The sequence below is a fragment of the Triticum urartu genome, chromosome 5A (genome assembly GCF_056163025.1).
Source record: "Triticum urartu cultivar PI428250 chromosome 5A, HENAU_Tu73, whole genome shotgun sequence".
NCBI classification, from domain to species: domain Eukaryota; kingdom Viridiplantae; phylum Streptophyta; class Magnoliopsida; order Poales; family Poaceae; genus Triticum; species Triticum urartu.
This window is the reverse complement of record NC_141877.1, coordinates 625922158-625946518: the sequence shown is the minus strand read 5'-3', so window position 1 is coordinate 625946518 and position 24361 is coordinate 625922158. Positions and strand designations below refer to the sequence as shown.

General features: G+C 44.9%; 2 protein-coding genes and 1 non-coding gene across 3 annotated transcripts; 2 read left to right on the top strand and 1 right to left on the bottom strand.

The window, feature by feature from the left end:
• The first annotated feature begins 327 nt into the window (after positions 1-327).
• Positions 328-1940, top strand: LOC147973518 (uncharacterized). Its single transcript, XM_087522094.1, has 3 exons — positions 328-1329; positions 1394-1458; positions 1561-1940. Exons 1-3 carry the CDS (start codon positions 1234-1236, stop codon positions 1694-1696), a joined length of 297 nt encoding a protein of 98 aa, XP_087378220.1. The 5' UTR covers positions 328-1233; the 3' UTR covers positions 1697-1940.
• Positions 1941-2081: 141 nt separating this feature from the next.
• Positions 2082-3335, bottom strand: LOC125506959 (uncharacterized). The gene is made up of 2 exons (XM_087522095.1): positions 2987-3335; positions 2082-2540 (listed from the first exon to the last, which is right to left on the bottom strand). The coding sequence occupies exons 1-2, from the start codon at positions 3294-3296 to the stop codon at positions 2317-2319; spliced, it is 534 nt and encodes a 177-aa protein (XP_087378221.1). The 5' UTR covers positions 3297-3335; the 3' UTR covers positions 2082-2316.
• Positions 3336-3774: 439 nt separating this feature from the next.
• On the top strand, positions 3775-3847 carry TRNAE-CUC (transfer RNA glutamic acid (anticodon CUC)). The gene has a single exon. It is a non-coding gene; the product is annotated as a tRNA-Glu (tRNA).
• Positions 3848-24361: the final 20514 nt, after the last annotated feature.

Here is a 24361-nt window from a genome sequence, read left to right as displayed (position 1 = left end):
GTGCATGAGTTATCAGGTTCGTGGCGTATAAATTATCATGCTCTTTACAGAGAAGTTATCGGGATTCTTACAACAACTTTTTCCCCTAGGCCGAAATTTGCCGTGGTGTTTGTGATTGAGTTACCAGGTTTGTGGCTTATATATTACCATGCTCTTTATAGAAAAGTTATTGGGGTTTTTTTCATGTGGTCAAAAAAGTTAACACAACGTTTGTGCGTGAATTATCATATTCATGGCATATAAATTACCATGCTCTTTTTACAGACAAGTTATCTGGATGTGTTACAACAACGTTTTTTTTCTTCGGATCAAGAGTTACCACAGTGTTTGTGAGTGAGTTATTAGATTCGTGACGTGTAACTACCATGCTCTTTTATAGATAAGTTATTGAGGTGTATTACAACAACTTCTTACCTAGGGTCAAAAAGTTACCATGGTGTGTGAGTTATTAGGTCTATGATGCACGAATTACCGTGTATAAAAGGGAAGCAAAAATGGTGAAAAACATGAAAGAAAAAAAGGCTTGTTTCTCTGGTCGCGTATGTAGCGGTACAAATATTTATCGACCTTTTTTGTAATAACAACTTGAAACCAGACTAGGTGGATACGACAAGCGATGATGGACCAAGAGGTATTGAGTTTGACTCCCACCTCCTGCAATCTTTTTACCATGTTTTTTTAGCACGCCAGAAAATTAAAAAGGAAGCGAGAGAAGTGGTGGGATCGAGCAGAGAAGGATGCGCGCCAGAAGAATCGGAGATCGCGGAAGGGACGAGAGAAGTGGACCACGGGAGGATCGTTCGGATCTGTCCCTAAAAGCAGATCCGTTCGGACGTTAGTTGCGTCCATTTTAGAAACCCATAAGAACTTGATGAGTGTACATTGTCAAGTTTTCAGAAGTTGGTCCTGATTTTGTGGAAGTCACCCCTGGAAATAGTTGGAGGGCTCACTTGAAATTTATGAACCCTTCACTATTTTTTTCCAGAGCTTTTTTTTTTTGATCCACACGGCTCAGCTTCTGGACTTTTAATCGGCTTCGTACTGGGAATCGGATCGGGAGTGCTGTGAATAACATGACCCGCAGCCAACCCGGAGATCCCCCAAACATAACCCTACCCGGCAGCCAGCGCAACACGGTGGAGAGCAAGAGGCGATCCAAGCCGAGGAAGTTGCAGCCACCGCCGCATCGATCGGCCTCCAGTCCTCAATTGGAGGGACCGCGTCAACCGGGGGATGGCGACGCTCCGATCCGCCCTCCGGCACCTTGCACCGGCCGCTCGCTTCCTCAGCAAGGGCGGCGGCTCTGGGCCTAGCTTCACCGCCGTCAGGGTAATTTTCTTTTACTGGGTTAAATACTCTCAATTCTGCCCATCCGATCCCTTGTGATTTGCAGCGGAAGCATTCCACCGGCGGCGGCGTATTCTATAGTACGATACTGTGGGACGAACCCTTCGATTTGTACGTGCCCTATCATATTCTTTTCCATCAAATGTGTGTCTACCTAGATTCGTCAGGTAACAGAGATTTGCTTTATGTTTTCTGACGGTGGTTTGTCTGCAGGAGAACGCCGGTGACCTGGTTTGCAATCATCGCCACCGCCATAGGAGCTACTTACAGGATAAAAGTGCAGACGACTGATCATGAAAAGCAGAAGGCATGTGGACACGAGGAGGGGAAGAAAAGTGTTAGCATCTGAATTATCTGTGCTGTCTCCCTTTTAACTGAGAAGCATCAGTATCTTGGATAAACAGGCATAAAGTTCAGTTGTATGCCAAACCGTGCTATGTTGGATGGAACCTGCATGTCCTGTGTGCGTATTTTGTACAATGAAAACCAATTTAGTTATTATGCATAAATTACAAGTAATTAACCTGTTATGACCCGATCCACCTGTGATTTCGTATCTGGGGATTCCAATTCCAATGACAAGAGGAAGAATTGAAGAACTAGAACTTGGGAGTTGGGGTAGGAGAAGCATCGGAGAGAAACACAGTACTCCCTCCGATCCATATTACTTTTCACTCAAACGGATTTATCTAGAGGGAGTAGCTTTGGAGAATTGGAGCACTAAACAAATCCCATATTTTCTGCGAGTTTGCTTGTATTCGTATGAACATTGTTCATCAACAATAAAGCTGCCGGCGATCCTCAGAGGAAAAAGGAACGATAACAAAGGTGATCACATCTTTTCCCCCCTTCTGAGCGGCACAGGGAGGAGTCATTGGTGAGATGAGAGAGAGCAAGATGGCGAATTATACGGGTCTACATGTTGTCTACGTAGTAGGTACATCCGAGTAGCCGTATCTTTTCCCCTCTTCACTTCCACTTGCGCCCGTACATCTTCTTGTGCTTGCCAAACTTGCCGTGCTTGAACTTGCCATGCTTGAACTTGCCGTGGTGGTTACCGTGGCCGTACATCCCGTGGGCGCCGCCGTGCGACACCTTGTGAGCTCCATATGCTGCGCCTGCCGCCACCGTGCCGCCGGCAATCATGCCGCCTGCTACGCCATGGCCGCCTCCCCCGTACATAGGAGCGTGACCTGAACAAAATGGCTTGCAAGTTGACTCGACCGATCGAGTTCATAACATGGTCATGCCTCCATATGAACCATGGAGTGCCATCTTTTCACACCTGATTGCATTCTACTAGTACTTAACACTTTTGGACATGAACATGCATACTTGACGGTTACCGTATCTATTTGTTGCAAGTAGTTTTTTTGAAAGCACTATCAAATAAACATATGTTTTAGCGACAATTGTAATAATAATATTTATATTGTATAAATCTGAATATTTATTTTTTTGAGAGAAAAATGTGAACACATATGTATTACTCTCTCTGTAACTTAATATAAGACATTCTTTGACACTATCAGTTATAGAGGGAGTATATATTAGTGGTAAAAAGCAATAAATAGAATAAATACCATTTTGAAACACACACACACACATGAACAAATGAAGTGTGTGTAAAGGGACATACCATAAGGAGGAACCTGCATTGGTGGCCCTTGAGCGGGATAACCAGCTGGAGGGTGGGCCGTAGGATATTGTGGATACCCAGCGGTGGCGGGGTACCCATTCGGGGGATACGCAACGTTCGGCGGTTGATAACCCCCGGGCTGAGGGTACGCGCCGGGAGGTGGCGCATACTGCCCAGGTGGAGCAGCATATCCGGGCGCCGGCGGATACGAGCTTACCGGAACAGGGTAACCGGGATATCCCGCCGGAGCAGGGTAGCCACCAGGGTACCCGCTGTACCCACCCGCACCTTTGTCCTTTCCACCGTCCATGCCTCTCCCTCTAGCTTGTTCACCTACTGGTAAAAGGAGGAATGGGAGTACAACAAACAGGGAGGAGGCTGATTCCAGATGGCTAGCAGCTTCTTCTCCTCGTGCAATGGACGGGTATATATACCGTGCTTGCGAGCAACTGCAAGCGGGTTATTCAAGGCGAACTGTCTATCTTTAGAGCTTCTATTTCTTGATTTGAAGGTGCACGACAACTCAGAGGGCTCTTGTGGCCGCAGCATTCTTGGCGAGGACAGCCTGCAGCGAGCTCTATTTGTTGGCACCCTATAGATCGGTCATTCGGTTGCTGACATGTGAAAGCTGTGACGATAGAAATATTTTTTCCGTGGGATTAGATAGGGTGAAAGTAACATATCAGTGCCGTAGATGCTGCACAAATAACCTTCGGTTCGTCGGTGGCCATTTCACCTGCGCCATTTTCACTCGAATGTAAAGCTAAACTGCCAATCTCAATCACATCTCGGTGGTAGTCTAGGTGGTTAGGATACTCGGCTCTCACCCGAGACACCCGGGTTCAAGTCCCGGCGACGGAGTTCTTTTTTTTTTCCCGCTTTTCATTAGATTTTAATACTCAACAGTTCATCCCAGAAAGTATGGCATTTTGTCTAAAGTATTCTTCCTGCTTATCTTTATAAACAGTTTCAGTTTTCTGTTAATACATTCCTGACTACTTGCAAGCATGACGAAGACTTCTATCTAATGTCTTAGGAGATTAAATATTATGTATTCTGTGTTCTTTAGGGAATCTTCGGGACAGTCGAGACACACAAGGGAACGTTCAGTCGACCTGAAACAAGCTGATCAACTGTACATGTTTCTTTTACTATCCCAACATAACCCTGAACCTTTTGAAAAAAGAAAAGAAGACTGCTACGATAGCATGCTGTTATTTTCAATAATTTTTTGGCATTGGACATGTAATAGAAATTACAATGGACTTGTGTCTCGAGCGAAAAAAGCTCCCCTAGTCTGGGTGAACTGTGGAAAATATCAGACAGCCATGCTACCATGGCGTCAGTTGCATATGCAGCACATCCCATCTGCTGAATTCGCCAACACTAGTATCTTGATGTGCTTTGCTTCGAGTGGGAGCTCAGGTATGACAATCCCATATTCTCAATATGCAGTGTGGTAACGTGGGTGAGCGACATTTGTTCCAAGGTACCAGAGAGCCAATGAATGACACCGCATGAAGCAGCGGCCAAGGATGACCCCCGCGTCGTCCTCAGGGCGGCTTGGGGGAACCCTAGGTACGCCGCCCCCGCTCCCCTCTACAGCACGTCCCCCCTCACGCCGCCGCCGGATGAGTCCGCCGGGCAAAGCCCGCGCCGGAGGACGGTGGCGGCGGGGATCTCCGAGTGCTCGGCGGCCTAGGTTGCCGGCGTGAGCCGGTGGTGGGAGTCTCATCCTCGGCGTCTCCGGCCGGCGTGGTGGCTGCCCGGCACGGCGTCCTTGTCCTCTCGCAGGTGATGGTCTGCCGGCTGCTCGTGGCTGCCTCAACGCGACGGCGTCCCGAGGTTTCAGATCTGGCCGTGGCGGGCTCGGCCGATCTGACCCGTTAGCTTCGGCAGGCTGTGAGGTTGGTGGTCGTGCGTGGTGATGGCACCGCCGCCGTGCAAGAGGTGCTTGGCCAGTGGGCTCGCATGCTGGCGGCGCTGGGGTTCCCCCATCCTCGTCCGACAGCGTGAGGGTGCGGAGGTAGGGTTGCTCCGGGAGAAAGCCGACGGTGCGGTGTCTGCGGATGTCGCTCTCCTCCTGGGGCCGTTGTGAAGTTCTCCGACCTCCTCCGCTCTTGGGTCACTTTCTTCGGGTGAAAGCCCAGGACCTGCGGTGCAGGACTAGACGATGGCGTGACGTCGCTTCCCCTCTTGAGGGCGTCGTCTTGAAGATCGTGATTTCATGCGTGCTTTCCCAGAGCTGGACTTGTACGACATCGCGGTAGGTGGCCGGCGATGCGCCCAGAGGTGGAGCGGTGTTTCCTCCTCCGCATCGAAGACGGCGGATCTCGGAGGCATGGCACAGCGGAGACTCGGCGCCCGATGCGTGTAGATGGACTCGCGCAGGAGGAGGTGGCTGTCTGGCGTCATGGTGGCATCGATGGCAGAGTGGCCTGACAAGGTAGAAGCATCAATATCTGCTCTAAAGACGGACCTGTGGAAGATGGCGGCGACGACACATGTGAGTGCGTCAGACCGGTTTGTGCCCCAGACCCGGTATGTGGCTCGGCTGGAGCTTCCGGCTTTTGATGATAGGTTTAGGTGAGTGGTCTGGGTATTTGGCCTAGTTAGCATCCCTTCATCATATGGATAGGAGTAGTGGCATATTGTAGCGACCAGACCTCAAACAGTCTGATCTCTGTGCATTAGTGTCATCCCTGGATCGGTAATGCTGACATGCACAGTACTTGAGGATTTATAACAGAGTAGCAATCACACACTTATTATATCGAATGTCTCAAAAGAGAACTTATTACAATAAATATGGCTTAAGGCCATCTAATACGATAACAGTGGAAGACTTGGAAGATAAAGTGAGTCCATCAACTCCAACGGCATCACTGAGTGAAAGACCACGACCTAAGGCTCCTTACTCGTCGTCTGAAAAGTCTGCAACATGATACGTTGCAGCCCGAAACGGGTCAGCACATGGAATATGCTGACAATGTAACACAAGAGAGTAATGAACAGAATAATGCTATCACTACATGCATATATGGATGATGGAGGCTGTAGGGTTAATGTTTTGTGAAAAGCCAATTTTTCCCTACTGCAAAGGAATATATTTTACTTAACTACAAAGTTGGTTGAAAAATATTTAGAAGGTAAACCCCCTCTCAATCCCAATTAAAAGTAATTAATAACCCAACAAAATTAATTTAGAGTGATGAGATCCATATGATAATCCAAGAACTAGATACTCAAGATGTCCATAACCGGGGACACGGCTAACCATGATTAGTTTGTACACTCTGCAGAGGTTTGTGCACTTTTCCCCACAAGACTCGATCTCCTCCGTTGGATTTCTCGCACTACATGATGTTTGGGAAACAGATGATCGAGACACAGTCTTTCCGAAGAGGTCCCCTTAACCGATAGATAGGCCGGTACACCTACAATCCCTTACATCTGCTAGCCCATCATGGAAAGGTTTCCCATAAATTACTCAACTATGCCAGAGCCTATATTGGCATGTGGCTGCACATGGAAGTTTTCAGCATGAAAAATCATATGATCCCTTTGAGCCTGGGTGGCAGTCCATAGGAGAATCACACGGTACCCCGGGATTTCCAAAAATGCAGGCAATCACTGGGTTCCCCAGGTGCCTCAATCCACCTAGATGTGTATTAAAGTTACCACCTTAAGTTAACCATTAATTAACAGCTCACATCTGTCGTGGACACTCTCAAACCCATTCCATGTCTACGAGCATAGCATGTTAATATAAGCATAACGTAGAAGTAACTCCCAAGAGTTTGATAATAAACAGGTGAATATGTTCTACCTCATCTACTTCCCAACCCACAATTTATTCAGATCCTAACCATGCAAGTGTTAGAGGGTTGAAACTAATGCATAAAAACTGGGTATGAAAGGGATATGATCAAAGTGTTACTTGCCATGCTGATGATCCGTGAAACCTAGAGACTCATAGTAGCACGCTTCACACTCCGGGTACTCTATCGCAAAAAACAAGCATACAATAAGAAATCAAGCAAGGGCATGGGTAAAACTCAAATAAGAGATCTAACCAGAAGGTTCAACTTAAGAACTCCGGTTTGCAAAAAGAATCAAATCAAACGAAGCAACAAAACTCAAACGGCGAAAGAAACAAGCTTCGTTTACTAATCTGGACTAAAGTTAAATTTTACAGTAGCAAAAACTTGTTTAGGTTGGTTAAACAGAAAAAGGGTTTCGAGACGAAACTCTAGGCGCTTGAATCGCCCGATTCCGATAAACAAGCGAAAAGTTATACTAAAACGAAAATCGGATCAGAAATCGCGATCGAAAATAATCGCGGAAAATCCGAGAAAAATAAAAACTGACGAACAGGCTAACGAATGAACGTTCGCTATCTGCGGCTAAATGGTGAAAATCGTTCGTTAAAAGGAACGTCTGGACGAACGTCCGCTAAATAACTAAACCGAAAAAACAAATCTAAAAATAAAAAAGGGAATCTAGGGTTTTCGAAAAAAACGGTCGGTTTTCTCACGAAAACCGAGGCGGCGGCAGCGGTGACTACCTCCGGCGAAGTCCGGCGAGACGGCGGCGGCGGCGGGTGGCGGCTCCGGCGCGGGCGGGGCGGCAGGTGGTGGCGAGGCGCGGCGGCGGCGGCGGCGACGGGCTCGGGCGGCGCTAGGGTTCGGGCGGCGGGTGGCAGGCTGGTGGGCTCGGGATCCAGGCCCTGGCTTATAAGGCCGGCCGGGAGGAGTCCCGGTCAGACACGGCCCGTTAGGCGGTTTCCTTTTTTTTTTAAAATAATTCCGACATGTAGAAAAAGAAAGAAAAGAAGTACTAAACGGGCTCCAAAAATAGCGAAATAAATTTTCCCCGTCCTCTAAAAATATGCCGGACAAGGTGAACATTTATTTGGGCCTAAAATGCAATTTTTAAAAACGCACATTTTTTTCTAGTTCAAATAAAATAGCGATAAAACTTCGAATAAAAATCTTATTTGATTTTAATATTAAATCTCCGATATTTCTTTATTTTGAGGAAGTCATTTTATCCTCTCTCTTTTATTTTTATAAAAGAAATATTGAAGAGAAAAATAATTAAAATCAAATAATCCTCTCTTCAAAATTTGAGAAAATTCAAATATGAAAATAACGAAATCCCCAGCTCTCTGCGTGGGTCATTGAGTTGCACAGAATTTCTAGGATAAAACCAAAATGCAATAAAATATGATATGAAATGATGATCTAATGTATAACATTCCAAATTGAAAATTTGGGATGTTACAAACCTACCCCCCTTAAGATGAATCTCGCCCTCGAGATTCGGGTTGGCTAGAAAATAGGTGTGGATGGTCTTTGCGTAGATCTTCCTCTCGCTCCCAGGTAGCTTCATCCTCGGTATAGTGGCTCCACTGAACTTTACAGAAATTGATAACTTTGCTGCGTGTAACTCGGCTGGAAAACTCAAGAATCTTGACTGGCTTCTCCTCGTAGGTCAAGTCGCTATCCAACTGTATCGCTTCGAGTGGCACTGTATCTCTCAGAGAGATATCAGCCATCTCTCCATGGCACTTCTTCAACTGAGAAACGTGGAACACATCGTGAACTCCTGACAATCCTTCGGGTAATTCCAACTTGTAAGCAACTTCTCCCATATGTTCCAAAACTTTGTATGGTCCAACAAAACATGGTGCTAACTTTCCCTTAACTCCAAAGCGCTTAACTCCTCGGAGTGGTGATACACGAAGATACAGTCTGTCTCCAACTTCGTAAGTTGTCTCCTTGCGTTTAGAATCCACATAGCTCTTCTGCCTGGACTGGGCTACCTTGAGTCTACCACGAATCAGATTAACCTTCTCTTCAGATTCTTTAATCAAATCTAGTCCAAACAACTGTCGGTCTCCAACTTCATCCCACAACAACGGTGTTCTGCACCTCCTTTCGTACAATGCTTCGAAAGGGGCCATCTTCAAGCTGGCTTGGTAACTGTTGTTGTAAGAGAACTCCGCATATGACAAATTATCATCCCAACTAGATCCATAATCTAGTGCACAAGCTCTAGACATGTCCTCCAAAATCTGATTGACTCTCTTAGTCTGCCCATCCATCTGCGGGTGAAAAGCCGTATTGAACTCTAGCTTGGTTCCTAAAGTTTCATGCAACTGATTCCAAAACTTTGAGGTAAATTGGGTTCCTCTATCTGATACAATTGTCCTAGAAACTATCCTGGTCATGTATATCTTTGCCAACTTAGCACTGGTGTAAGTGGTCTTCACTAGGATGAAATGAGCTACTTTCGTCAAAGATCGACTACAACCCATATCGAGTCATAGCTTGAACGAGTCTTGGGTAATCCCGTGATAAAATCCATGCCTAGCTTGTCCCACTTCCATTCGGGTATCAGCAATGGTTGCAGCAATCCTGCTGGCTTCTGATGCTCTGCCTTCACTCTCTGACATACATCACAAACTGCTACATACTCATCAATATCCTTCTTCATTCCGGTCCACCAGAATCTATCCTTCAGATCCAGGTACATCTTGGTATTTCCTGGGTGAATCGAATATGGTGAGTCATGGGCCTCCTGCAAAATCAGCTTCCTGATCTCCTGAACATTTGGTACATATACACGATCCTCAAACCATAGGGTATCGTGCTCATCCTCACGAAATCCCTTGGATTTTCCTTTGCTCGTCCTTTCCTTTATCTCAGCAATCTCCTTGTCCGTCTTCTGCGCTTCTCTAATCTTATCCATCAAAGTAGACTGAATCGCCAAAGCTGCTACATAACCTCTCGGAACTATCTCCAAACATAGCTCACGAAGGTCTTCTGCTAACTCCTTGGGTAACTCTCCTATCATGAGTGTATTGACATGACTCTTGCGGCTCAACGCATCGGCTACTGCGTTAGGCTTTCCGGGATGATAGTGCAACTTCACATCACAATCCTTTATGAGTTCCAACCATCTCCTCTGCCTGAGATTCAACTCCTTCTGCGTGAAGATATACTTCAAACTCTTGTGATCCGTGTATACCTCACAATGGGTTCCGATGAGAAAATGTCTCCAAGTCTTCAACGCATGCACTACGGCTGCTAACTCTAAATCATGCGTAGCATAATTTAACTCATGGGGTTTAAGCTGTCGTGAGGCATATGAAACAACTCTTCCTTCCTGCATAAGCACTGCTCCAAGACAAGAAGCGTCGCAATACACTTCATAATCTTTGTGTTGATTTGGCAGAATCAACACTGGTGATGTAACCAAACGTTTCTTCAATTCCTGAAAACTAGCCTCACATTCATCAGTCCATTTAAACTTGGTGTCCTTCTTTAACAACTCCGTCATAGACTTTGCAATATTCAAGAAATTCTCAATGAACCTCCGGTAGTATCCCGCGAGTCCAAGAAAACTCCGGATCTCTCCAACGGACGTGGGTGCCTCCCAGTTTGTCACAGTGACGACTTTGTTGGGGTCTACCGCTATTCCTTCTCTGGATATAACATGTCCAAGGAATCCAAATTCCTTCAACCAAAACTCACACTTGCTGAACTTGGCGTATAGCTGATGTTCTCTGAGCTTCCCTAGTACTAAACGCAAATGCTCCGTATGCTCTTCTTCATTCTTCGAGTAGACCAAAATATCATCAATGAACACCACAACACACTTATCCAAAAACTCCATAAATACCTTGTTCATCATGTTCATAAAGTAGGCAGGTGCGTTAGTCAGGCCAAATGACATAACGGTATACTCATATAGCCCATACCTCGTGGTAAAAGCTGTCTTAGGTATATCCTGCTCTCGAATCTTCAATTGGTGGTACCCTGATCACAGATCGATCTTGGAAAACACCTTAACTCCTTGCAGCTGATCAAACAAATCATTGATCATCGGTAGTGGGTACTTGTTCTTGATCGTTACTTCATTCAATCCATGATAATCAACAACCATCCTTAACGATCCATCCTTCTTCTCTACTAGAAGTACTGGTGATCCTCAAGGTGACAAACTTGGCCGAATATATCCTTTATCCAGTAACTCCTTAATCTGCTTCTTAATTTCCTCTAAATCCTGTGCGGGCATCCTCTACGGTCTCTTAGATATTGGCCCTGTGCCTGGCAAAAGCTCAATCAAAAACTTGATGTCTCTATCCGGTGGCATGCCTGGCAACTCTTCTGGAAATACATCCGGGAAATCTTTCACCACTGGTACTTCCTCCTGTACAACTCCTGTTAAGGAATTTACTTGAGTCCTATTCGACACATGCCGGGATACATACTTGCTCCTTCTTCCTTCTGGGCTGGTGAGAAAAATCGACTTACTAGCGCAATCGATGTTTCCTCCATACATCGATAGCCAATCCATACCCAAAATCACATCCAAACCTCGTGACTCCAGAATTATCAGATCTAAGGGGAAAACGTGCCTACCTATGGCCAACGGTATTTGAAAACATCCTTGGCTTGCCATATACTTGGCTCCGGGTGAGGTCACTAACATAGGTGTACTAAGAAATTTGGTGGGCAGTTTATATTTATCCACAAATACCCTTGGTATGTATGAATGCGATGCACCAATATCGAAAAGTACGACTGCAGTAAAAGACTTAACCAAAAACTTACCTATTACTACATCTGGCTGGGCTTCAATCTCCTCCACATTAACGTGGTTCACTTGTTCCCTGTTGAAAGGGTTGGGCTTGTTCCCAGAGCTTCTATTGTCGTTTCCGTTCTTAGCTTCAGGACATTTATTGGCATAATGTCTGGTCTTATGGCACTTGTAGCAAGTAACGTGGCTTAGATCTTTCTTGGCGGGCGTTGCTGGGTTGGAACGGTTCTGTCCGTTGCTTCCTCCATTCCCGTTCTTGGAGCTACTATGGTTGTGCAAACTTCCTCCATTGTGAGTGTGGCCTCCATGGTTATGGACCAAGTCCTCCCGAGTTCGGGGTAAAACGGGGCCTCTGCTGAGCTCTAGAATTATACTTCCCTTGTCCATACTTCCTCTTGCGGTTATCAATCTGCTGCTGCTTCCCATCAATCATGAGAGCTCTATCTACCAACTGTTGGTAGTTATTAAAGGTTGCTACTATCAACTACATGCTCAGCTCATCATTCAGTCCTTCCAAAAACTTCTCCTGCTTAGTTGCATCCATAGCAACGTCATCTGGGGCATAACGTGCTAGCTTGCTAAAGTCATCCACATACTAGCTAACGGTGCGTCCTCCATGGAGTAAGTTGCGAAACTCACACTTCTTTATGGCCATAGCTCCTGCTGATACATGGGCAGTGCGAAAAGCCTGCTGGAACTGGTCCCATGTAATAGTGGCCATCTAATAGGTGACAGTGTAATTCTCCCACCATGAGACTGCTGATCCATCAAATTGGTGCGCGGCAAAACGCACCCTCTCAGCATTTGTGCATCATGCAGTGGTTAACTCCCTTACAATCACGCGGAGCCAATCATATGCCATTATCGGCTCGGTGCTACTGGAAAACACCGGCGGCTGCAACCTCAGAAAACGGGCTAAATTATCAACTGGTGGTGGTGGTGGGTTGTTGTTGTTGTTGTTGCCTTGGTTCTGAACTAACAACTGCATCAGGGTATTCTGCTGCTGGATCAACTGAGTGAGCTCCGGTGGAAAGGTAAATCCGGGGTCACGTCTCGGAGGCAATGAGGTATAGTGAGAAAACACTACCCATATGCACATGAGACAAACACAATCATATCACTCAATCAATCAAGCAAGGGCATACAATCGGTCTAGAACTATCGTTACAAAGTGCTTGGACTATACTATTTACATGGTGGAATACTACTACTGATATGGTGGTCGACTAGAAAAATTGATCGGTCGAAGACTCCATGATATTCGCTCCAGCTTCATCAACATAGTCATCATCACTATCGTCAGGGTCCGAGTCGGTGTCGTCGATGATGATGTAGTTCTCCGGGCAAGTGGAACCGTCATCTTCTCCTCCTGGCGCGGGGTCTCCCATGAATACTCCTAGCTTCCTTGTCACGTCATCATTCTTCTCCACTAGTACGACGATTTCTTCCTCATAATCTTCATGAGTTGCCTTCAGTTCTTCCTGCAACTCCGTGATCCTGGTCATCGCCTTCTTTAGATCTATCATTCCTGCGCACATCTGATTCTCCTGGCGACGAATGTGTTGGTTTAACTCCTGGATGAAAGCGGAAATCGATCTATCCTTCCTGGTGCTGATCATATCCCATTGCTCATCTCGGCGCCCACAAATCTGGTAGATAGTATCCTTGAGATCCCTGTGGTAAACTTCTCCAATGCATCCCATGGTGATGTGGGCTGCCATACTCTTGCCTAGACTCCAGGTTGGTGCATCAAAGGAAAACTCTATGGGCTCAGTGACTGGCGTAAATGTCCTTCCTGGAACATGAACTTGAATCATCCAGCGCTCCTCTTCTGGTAAAGTGGCATTGTAAGTCCCGGTGAAGCTTGATATTCCAATGTTCAGGTACCTAATGACTTCCTCAAGTGGCGTCCAAAAGGTGTGTCTTCATCCGGTTGTGCAAATTTGTTCCTTGCGTCCGCCATCCTAAAGAGTAGAAAGTGGAGAGGAGTCAGAAATGAGAAGAGAGTAGTGATCTAGGGTTTTGGCTTAGTGGTCGTGTCCTACAGTCAGCGTGTGCTCTGATACCATCTTGTAGCGACCAGACCTCAAACAGTCTGATCTCCGTGCATTAGTGTCATCCCTGGATCGGTAATGCTGACACGCACAGTACTTGAGGATTTATAACAGAGTAGCAATCACACACTTATTACATCGAATGTCTCAAAAGAGAACTTATTACAATAAATATGGCTTAAGGCCATCTAATACGATAACAGCGGAAGACTTGGAAGATAAAGTGAGTCCATCAACTCCAACGGCATCACTGAGTGAAAGACCACGACCTAAGGCTCCTTACTCATCGTCTGAAAAGTCTGCAACATGATACGTTGCAGTCCGAAACGGGTCAGCACATGGAATATGCTGACAATGTAACACAAGAGAGTAATGAATAGAATAATGCTATCTCTACATGCATATATGGCTGGTGGAGGCTGTAGGGTTAATGTTTTGCGAAAAGCCATTTTTTCCCTACTGCAAAGGAATATATTTTACTTAACTACAAAGTTGGTTGAAAAATATTGAGAAGGTAAACCCCCTATCTATCCCAATTAAAAGTAATTAATAACCCAACAAAACTAATTTAGAGTAATGAGACATGATAATCCAAGAACTAGATACTCAAGATGTCCAAAACCGGGGACATGTCTAACCATGATTAGTTTGTACACTCTGCAGAGGTTTGTGCACTTTTCCACACAAGACTCGATCTCCTCCGTTGGATTTCTTGCACTATATGATATTTGAAACGGATGACCGAGACACAGTCTTTCCGAAAAGGTCCCCTTAACCGATAGATAGGCCGGTACACCTACAACCATCTACATCTGCTAGCCCATCATGGAAAGGTTTCCCACAACTTACTCAACTATGCCAGAGCCCATATTGGCATGTGGCTGCACACAGAAGTTTCCAGCATGAAAAATCTTATGATCCCTTTGAGCCTGGGTGGCAGTCCATAGGAGAATCACACGGTACCCCGGGATTTCCAAAATACAGGCAATCACTGGGTTCCCCAGGTGCCTCAATCCACCGACATGTGTATTAAAGTTGCCACCTTAAGTTAACCATTAATTAACAACTCACATCTATCATGGACACTCTCAAACCCAATCCACGTCTACGAGCATAGCATGGCAATATAAGCATAACATAGAAGTAACTCCCAAGGGTTTGATAATAAACAGGTGAATAGGTTCTACCTCATCTACTTCCCAACCCACAATTTATTCAGATTCTAACCATGCAAGTGTTAGAGGGTTGAAACTAATGCATAAAAACTGGGTATGAACGGGATATGATCAAAGTGTTACTTGCCTTGCTGATGATCCGTGAAACCTAGAGACTTGTAGTAGCACGCTTCACACTCCGGGTACTCTATCGCAACAAATAGGCATACAATAAGCAATCAAGCAAGGGCATGGGTAAAACTCAAATAATAGATCTAACTAGAAGGTTCAACTTAAGAACTCTGGTTTGCAAAAAGAATCAAATCAAACGAAGCAACAAAACTCAAACGATGAAAGAAACAAGCTTTGTTTACTAATTTGGACTAAAGTCAAATTTTACAGTATCAAAAACTTGTTTAGGTTGATTAAACAGAAAGAGGGCTTCGAGACGAAACTCTAGGCGCTTGAATCACCTGATTCCGATAAACGATCGAAAAGTTATACTAAAACGAAAATCGGATCAGAAATCGCGATCGAAAATAATCGCGGAAAATCCGAGAAAAAGAAAAACTGACGAAGAGGCTAACGAACGAACGTTCGCTATCTGCGGTTGAACGGTCAAAACCGTTCGTTAAAACAAATGTCCGGACGAACGTCCGCTAAATAACTAAACCGAAAAAACCGATCTAAAAATAAAAAAAATGAAATCTAGGGTTTTCGAAAAAATCGATCGGTTTTCTCATGAAAACCGAGACGGCGGCGGCGGCTACCCCCGGCGAAGTCCGGCGAGACGGCGGCGGCGGCGGGCGGCTCCGGCGGGGTCAGGTGGCTCCTGCACGGGCGGCGGGGCTACGCAGCGCGGGGCGGCAGATGGTGCCGAGGCGCGGCAGCGGCAGGCTCGGGCGGCGCTAGGGTTCGGGTGGCGGGTGGCAGGCTGGTGCGCTCGGGGTCCGGGCCCCGGTTTATAAGGCCGGCCGGGCGGAGTCCCGGTCGGACACGGCCCGTTAGGCGGTTTCCTTTTTTTTAAATAATTCTGACGTGTAGAAAACGAAAGAAAAGAAGTACTAAACGGACTCCAAAAATACCGAAATAAATTTTCTCCGTCCTCTAAAAATATGCCGGACAAGGTGAACATTTATTTGGGCCTAAAATGCAATTTTGAAAAACGCACATTTGTTTCCTAATTCAAATAAAATAGCGATAAAAATCTTATTTAATTTTAATATTAAATCTACGATATTTATTTATTTTGAGGAAGTCATTTTATCCTCTCTCTCTTTTATTTTTATAAAAGAAATATTCAGGAGAAAAATAATTAAAATCAAACGATCCTCTCATCAAAATTTGAGAAAACTTAAATATGAAAATAACGAAATCCCCAACTCTCTCCGTGGGTCATTGAGTTGCGTAGAATTTCTGGGATCAAACCAAAATGCAATAAAATATGATATGCAATGATGATCTAATGTATAACATTCCAAATTAAAAATTTGGGATGTTACACATGTGGTGCCAAGATGGCAGATTCAGGCATATTGTTGTAATACTTTGTAAGGTTCTCGAGAATAATCAATAAAGTGGCCGCATGCATCTCCCAGATGCAGAGGCCGGGGGTCATCCTCTAAAAAAAATTAGCTCAGGTTCACCTTGGGGCCTTGTCCATGTTCCAGTCTTCGAGCTGTAGCACACATAGGTGAAACTCTTTGCCTTTCTTATCCAAAGAATGCCGTTAGCTGAATGGACTGGGACACGTCCATAAATGTTGACATCACTGGTAACAAACAAGGCATACTGGTTAGGATGCATATATTCGAGGGTAGGAATCTTAAAGATTTTGCCGGTGAGGATTACAAACCCATAGCACATCCCTCGTGGCCTGACCATTAGTGTCTTTCGACTGACGGTGGAGGGCCAGGAAGTTGTCCTGGGATGCAATGGGCTTATAGAAGTTGAGAATTGCACCAAGACCTGAAATGAAGGTATCAAGGGATAGCGGCTTGATAGCATTGCAAGCAGGGGCGGAGCCAACATTGTAAATGAAGCCAATGAAATTTACCACGTACGTACATGTTATATACCACATATTAGGCCCGACCTCAATAACAAATTAGACCTGACCCCATGAAGCTGCTAACGCCACATGAATAGATAAATTAGAGGTCCAAAAGCACACTATCAGGCATGTTCATTACTAGTTACCAGTACGATGAATACACGGACGACAACCGCACGCATCATCGATTTCCCAACTTGCCTCGCCTCTGCTCTCTCCCCCATCTCAGCCAGTTTTCTGTTAGCCCTAGTGAAAGGATCGATATAGTTGACTAGAGGGGGGGGGGTGAATAGGCAACTAACAATTTTTAGCTTTTCTTTACCAATTTAAACTTTGCATCAAAGTAGGTTGTCTAGATATGCAACTAGGTGAGCAACCTATATGATGCAACAAGAACAAGTACACAAGCAAGCAAGGGATATAACACAAATAAGCTTGCACAAGTAAAGGCACGAGATAACCAAGAGTGGAGCCGGTCAAGACGAGGATGTGTTACCAAAGTTCCTTCCTTTTGAGGGGAAGTACGTCTCCGTTGGAGCGGTGTGGAGGCACAATGCTCCCCAAGAAGCCACTAGGGCCACCGTATTCTCCTCACGCCCACACACAATGCGAGATGCCGTGATTCCACTATTGGTGCCCTTGGAGGCGGCGACCCGACCTTTACAAACAAGGTTGATGCTATCTCCACAACTTAATTGGAGGCTCCCAACGACACCACAAAGCTTCACCACAATGGAATATGGCTCCGCGGTGACCTCAACCGTCTAGGGTGCTCAAACACCAAATAGTAACAAGATCCGCGAGGGGTGAATGGGGGGAATCAAATTTCTCTTGGTGGAAGTGTAGATCTAAGCCTTCTCAACCAATCCCTAGAGAATCAACAAGTTTGATTGGCTAGGGAGAGAGATCGGGCGAAAATGGAGCTTGGAGCAACAATGGAGCTTGGGGATGGAAGAGGTAGTCAACTCGGAGAAGAAGACACCCCTTATATAATGGAGGAACAAATCCAACCGTTATCCATTAAATTAGCCCGCGTAGCACAGTACTATCGTGCCAGGTACGCGGTACTACCGCGAGGGCACACGGTACTAACGCAGGGCCCCGCGGTACTACCACCTGTGTAGCAGAAACCAGAACGGCCCAGATGCAATGAAGCAGTGAGCGGTAGAACCGCTGGCGCGGTACTACCGCTCCCCCTTGCGGTACTACTGCAAGGCAGGGATAGTACAGATTTTGGGAAGGCACGGACATATAAAAATACATCCGTGGCAACTTCCGCTAAGTTGGAATCTATGCAAAAATCCGACACGGTAGTACTGCAAGCCAGGAGCGGTACTACAGTGCGGGGTGTGGATGTAAAAAATTACATCCGCTCCTACTGCCGCGCAAGCTGCTGAGCCTAGCCAGAGCGCATGGTACTACCGCGAACCTGGCGCGGTACTACTGCGTAGGGAGCGGATGTAAAAAATTACATCCGCCCCTACTATCGCAATTGCAGCAGCGCCTGGCCTGAGGCCACAGTACTATCGCTCCAAGGAAGCAGTACTACCGTGGGCACTTGTGGTACTACCGCACCAGAGGCCGGTACTACCGCAAGGGCCTGTGGCACTACCGCTCCTAGGAGCAGTACTACCGCATGCCCCAGTTCAGCAAACACGACATTTTGCATAGACACGAAAAGACGGAGGATGCTCCAAAGTGCCAAAGGAAAGGCGATGCAAAGGAGTAGACGTGTATGTGATGATTCCACCCAAACCTTTCCAAAGCGGACTCCCTCTTAATAGTACGACTTTCCTATGACTCAAATCCACTGAAAAGAAACGTAGAGAAACGTCATCTTCAATAGTCTTCGAGGGGCACCAAATCGTCTTGTCCCTAGTGATGAAAAGCCTGAAACACTCAATGCACACGATTAGTACGCAAAAGCATTGTCATCAATCACCAAAACAACTCAGGCCTAGTTTGGCAACAGAGTTTTTCTAAAATCGAAGTATTCAGATACTGAAGTATTTACATGCTCGGGCAACAAATACTTTAGTTTAGGAAAAAGAGGTCCGGACCTCTTTTTTACATACTTCAAAATTAGTGCAGTTTCTAGCAATACCGAAGTATATAAAACTGCATTTTTCGTTGGGGCCAAACAACTTGAAGTATTTAATACTTTAGTATTTTTAGAAACTGAAGTATTCTCAAAATACTTCGAAAAAACTGAGCTCCCAAACGAACCCTAAGTGATAAATATGCCCTTACAATCTCCCCCTTTTTGGTGGATTGATGACAATACGGGATTTGCATAAAGAGAGATAACATAGAACATGGGCAAACCCCACACCTCTAAAATATAGACGGGCTCCCCCTAGATGTGTGCTATCTAGATGAGTGTTTTGGACTGCACGGCACATTGATGTCTACTACACAACCTTCTTCTTGTAGACGTTGTTGGGCCTCCAAGTGCAGAGGTTTGTAGGACAATAGCAAATTTCCCTCAAGTGGATGACCTAAGGTTTATCAATCCGTAGGAGGCGTAGGATGAAGATGGTCTCTCTCAAGCAACCCTGCAACCAAATAACAAAGAGTCTCTTGTGTCCCCAACACACCCAATACAATGGTAAATTGTATAGGTGCACTAGTTCGGCGAAGAGATGGTGATACAAGTAGTATATGGATGGTAGATAAAGGTTTTTGTAATCTGAAATTATAAAAACAGCAAGGTAACTAATGATAAAAGTGAGCACAAACGGTATTACATTGCGTTGAAACAAGGCCTAGGGTTCATATTTTCGCTAGTGCAAATTCCCTCAACAATAATAACATAATTGGATCATATAACTATCCCTCAACATGCAACAAAGAGTCACTCGGAAGTCACTAATAGCGGAGAACAAACGAAGAGATTTTGGTAGGGTACAAAACCACCTCAAAGTTATTCTTTCCAATCAATCCGTTGGGCTATTCCTATAAGTGTCACAAACAGACCTAGAGTTCGTACTAGAATAACACCTTAAGACACAAATCAACCAAAACCCTAATGTCACCTAGATGCTCCAATGTCACCTCAAGTATCCGTGGGTATGATTATACGATATGCGTTACACAATCTCATATTCATCTATTCAACCAACACATAGAACCTCAAAGAGTGCCCCAAAGTTTCTACTGGAGAATCATGATGAAAACGTGTGCCAACCCCTATGCATAGGTTCATGGGCGGAACCTGCAAGTTGATCACCAAAACATACATCAAGTGAATCACGTGATATCCCATTGTCACCACAGATACGCACGGCAAGACATACATCAAGTGTTCTCAAATCTTTAAAGACTCAATCCGATAAGATAACTTCAAAGGGTAAACTCAATCCATTACAAGAGAGTAGAGGGGAGGAGAAACATAGGATCCAACTATAATAGCAAAGCTCGCGATACATCAAGATCGTGCCGAATCAAGAACACGAGAGAGAGAGAGAGAGATCAAACACATAGCTACTGGTACATACCCTCAGCCCCGAGGGAGAACTACTCCCTCCTCATCATGGAGAGCACCGGGATGATGAAGATGGCCACCGAAGAGGGATTCCCCCTACGGTAGGGTGCCGGAACGGGTGTAATTGGCTTTCGGTGGCTACGGAGGCTTCTGGCGGCGGAACTCCCGATCTATTGGGCTCTCCGATGTTTTTAGGGTATATGGAAATATATAGGTGGAAGAAGTACGTCAGGGGGGCCACGAGGGGCCCATGAGAGTGGATGGCGCGCCCAGAGGGGGTGGGCGCGCCCCCTGCCTCGTGGCCTCCTCGTAGGTCCCCTGACGTGCACTCCAAGTCTTCTGGGCTTCTTCTAATCCAAAAATAAGTTCCGTGAAGTTTCAGGTCAATTGGACTCCATTTGGTTTTCCTTTTCCGCGATATTCTAAAACAAGGTAAAAACAGAAACTGGCACTGGGCTCTAGGTTAATAGGTTAGTCCCAAAAATGATATAAAAGTATATAATAAAGCCCATAAACATCCAAAACAGTAGATAATACAGCATGGAGCAATCAAAAATTATAGATACGTTGGAGGCATATCACACATATACTAGGATCAACACTCCCCCTATATTTTATAGACAAGGCATATCTAGCAACAATGAGGCTAACACTAGGCAAGATAGTACATATGAGCATAATGTAAATAGCACAAGATAGCATAAGCTCAATAAGGTACGATAGAGTGCATATGTCTTACACCATATGATAGAAAGGTCTCACAAGCACAAACCAACCAAAGCAAACGAACGAAACGAAAGCAAAGCACTCGCAAATCCTACACTCTCTGCCCCTTTGGCATCGAGACACCAAAAAGGCAGAGAGGACACCTACGATACAAGTGGTGGCTCAAGCGGAGTAATCACTCGCACGCTCCTTGCTACCTCTTGAGCATTGCGTTGGTTTTCCCTTGAAGAGGAATGGGTGATGCAGCAAAGTAGCGTAAGTATTTCCCTCAGTTTTGAGAACCAAGATATCAATCCAGTAGGAGGCCACATGCAAGTCCCTCGACCTACACAAACAAATAAGAACCTCGCAAACAACGCGATAAAGGGGTTGTCAATCCCTTCACGGTCACTTACGAGAGTGAGATCTGATAGAGATAATAATAATAAGATAAATATTTTTGGTATTTTTATGATATAGATTGAAAGTAAAGATTGCAAAATAAAATAGATTGGAAACTTATATGATAAAAGATAGACCCGGGGGCCATAGGTTTCACTAGTGGCTTCTCTCAAGATAGCATAAGTATTACGGTGGGTGAACAAATTACTGTCGAGCAATTGATAGAAAAGTGCATAATTATGAGGATATCTAGGCATGATCATGTATATAGGCATCACGTCTGTGACAAGTAGACCGACTCCTGCCTGCATCTACTACTATTACTCCACACATCGACCGCTATCCAGGATGCATCTAGAGTATTAAGTTCATAAGAACAGAGTAACACATTAGGTAAGATGACATGATGTAGAGGGATAAACTCAAGCAATATGATATAAACCCCATCTTTTTATCCTCGATGGCAACAATACAATACGTGTCGTTTCCCTTTCTGTCACTGGGATCGAGCAACGCAAGATTGAACCCAAAGCTAAGCACTTCTCCCATTGCAAGAAAGATCAATCTAGTAGGCCAAACCAAACTGATAATTCGAAGAGACTTGCAAAGATAACCAATCCTACATAAAAGAACTCAGAGAAGATTCAAATATTATTCATAGATAATCTTGATCATAAACTGCTACCTCTTTTAGCACTGCGTTGGTTTTCCCCGAAGAGGAAGGGATGATGCAGCAAAGTAGCGTAAGTATTTCCCTCAGTTTTTGAGAACCAAGGTATCAATCCAGTAGGAGGCTACACGCGAGTCCCTCGCACCTGCACAAAACAAATAAATCCTCGCAACCAACGCAAATACGGGTTGTCAATCCCTATAGGGCCACTTACGAGAGTGAGATCTGATAGATATGATAAGATAATATTTTTGGTATTTTTATGATGAAGATGCAAAGTAAAATAAAGGCAAAGTAAATAACTAAGTAGTAGGAGATTGATATGATAAAGATAGACCCGGGGGCCATAGGTTTCACTAGTGGCTTCTCTCAAGAGCATAATTATTCTACGGTGGGTGAACAAATTGCTGTTGAGCAATTGACAGAATTGAGCATAGTTATGAGAATATCTAGGTATGATCATGTATATAGGCATGACGTCCGAGACAAGTAGACCGACTCCTGCCTGCATCTACTACTATTACTCCACTCATCAACCGCTATCCAGCATGCATCTAGACTATTAAGTTAAAAACAGAGTAACGCCTTAAGCAAGATGACATGATGTAGAGGGATAGACTCATGCAATATGAAGAAAACCCCATCTTGTTATCCTTGATGGCAACAATACAATGCGTGCCTTGCTGCCCTTACTGTCACCGGGAAAGGACACCGCAAGATTGAACCCAAAGCTAAGCACATCTCCCATTGCAAGAAAGATCAATCTAGTAGGCCAAACCAAACTAATAATTCGAAGAGACTTGCGAAGATAACCAATCATACATAAAAGAATTCAGAGAAGATTGAAATATTATTCATAGATAGAGTTGATCATAAACCCACAATTCATTGGTCTCAACAAACACACCGCAAAAAGAAGATTACATCGAATAGATCTCCACAAGAGAGGGGGAGAACATTGTATTGAGATCCAAAACGAGAGAAGAAGCCATCTAGCTACTAACTATGGACCCATAGGTCTGAGGTAAACTACTCACGCTTCATCGGAAGGGCTATGGTATTGATGAAGAAGCCCTCCGTGATCGATGCCCCCGCCGGCGGAGCTCCGGAACAGGCCCCAAGATGGGATCTCGTGGATACAGAAAGTTGCGGCGGTGGAATTAGGGTTTTGGCTCCGTCTCTGATCGTTTGGGGGTACGTGGGTATATATAGGAGGAAGAAGTGCATCGGTGGAGCAACAAGGGGCACACGAGGGTGGAGGGTGCGCCTGGGGGGAGGGGGTAGGCACGCTCCCTACCTCGTGGCCTCCTATTACGTGTCTTGACGTAGGGTCCAAGTCTCCTGAGTTGTATTCGATGAGAAAATCACGTTCCCGAAGGTTTCATTCCGTTTGGACTCCGTTTGATATTCCTTTTCTTCGAAACCCTAAAACAGGCAAAAAACAGCAATTCTGGGCTGGGCCTCCGGTTAATAGGTTAGTCCCAAAAATAATATAAAAGTGGATAATAAAGCCCAATAATGTCCAAAACAGTAGATAATATAGCATGGAGCAATCAAAAATTATAGATATGTTGGAGACGTATCAAGCATCCCCAAGCTTAATTCCTGCTCGTCCTCGAGTAGGTAAATGATAAAAACAGAATTTTTGATGCGGAGTGCTACTTGGCATAATTTTAATGTAATTCTTCTTAATTGAGGTATGAATATTCAGATCCGGAAGATTCAAGACAAAAGTTCATATTGACATAGAAAATAATAATACTTCAAGCATACTAACAAAGCAATTATGTCTTCTCAAAATAACATGGCTAAAGAAAGTTATCCCTACAAAATCATATAGTTTGGCTATGCTCTATCTTCACCACACAAATTATTTAAATCATGCACAACCCCGATGACAAGCCAAGCAATTGTTTCATACTTTTGACATTCTCAAAACTTTTTCAATCTTCACGCAATACATGAGCGTGAGCCATGGATATAGCACTATAGGTGGAATAGAGTGGTGGTTGTGGAGAAGACAAAAAGGAGAAGATAGTCTCACATCAACTAGGCGTATCAACGGGCTATGGAGATGCCCATCAATAGATATCAATGTGAGTGAGCACGGATTGCCATGCAATGGATGCACTAGAGCTATAAGTATATGAAAGCTCAAAAAGAAACTAAGTGGGTTGGCATCCAACTTGCTTGCTCATGAAGACCTAGGGAAATTTGAGGAAGCCCATCATTGGAATATACAA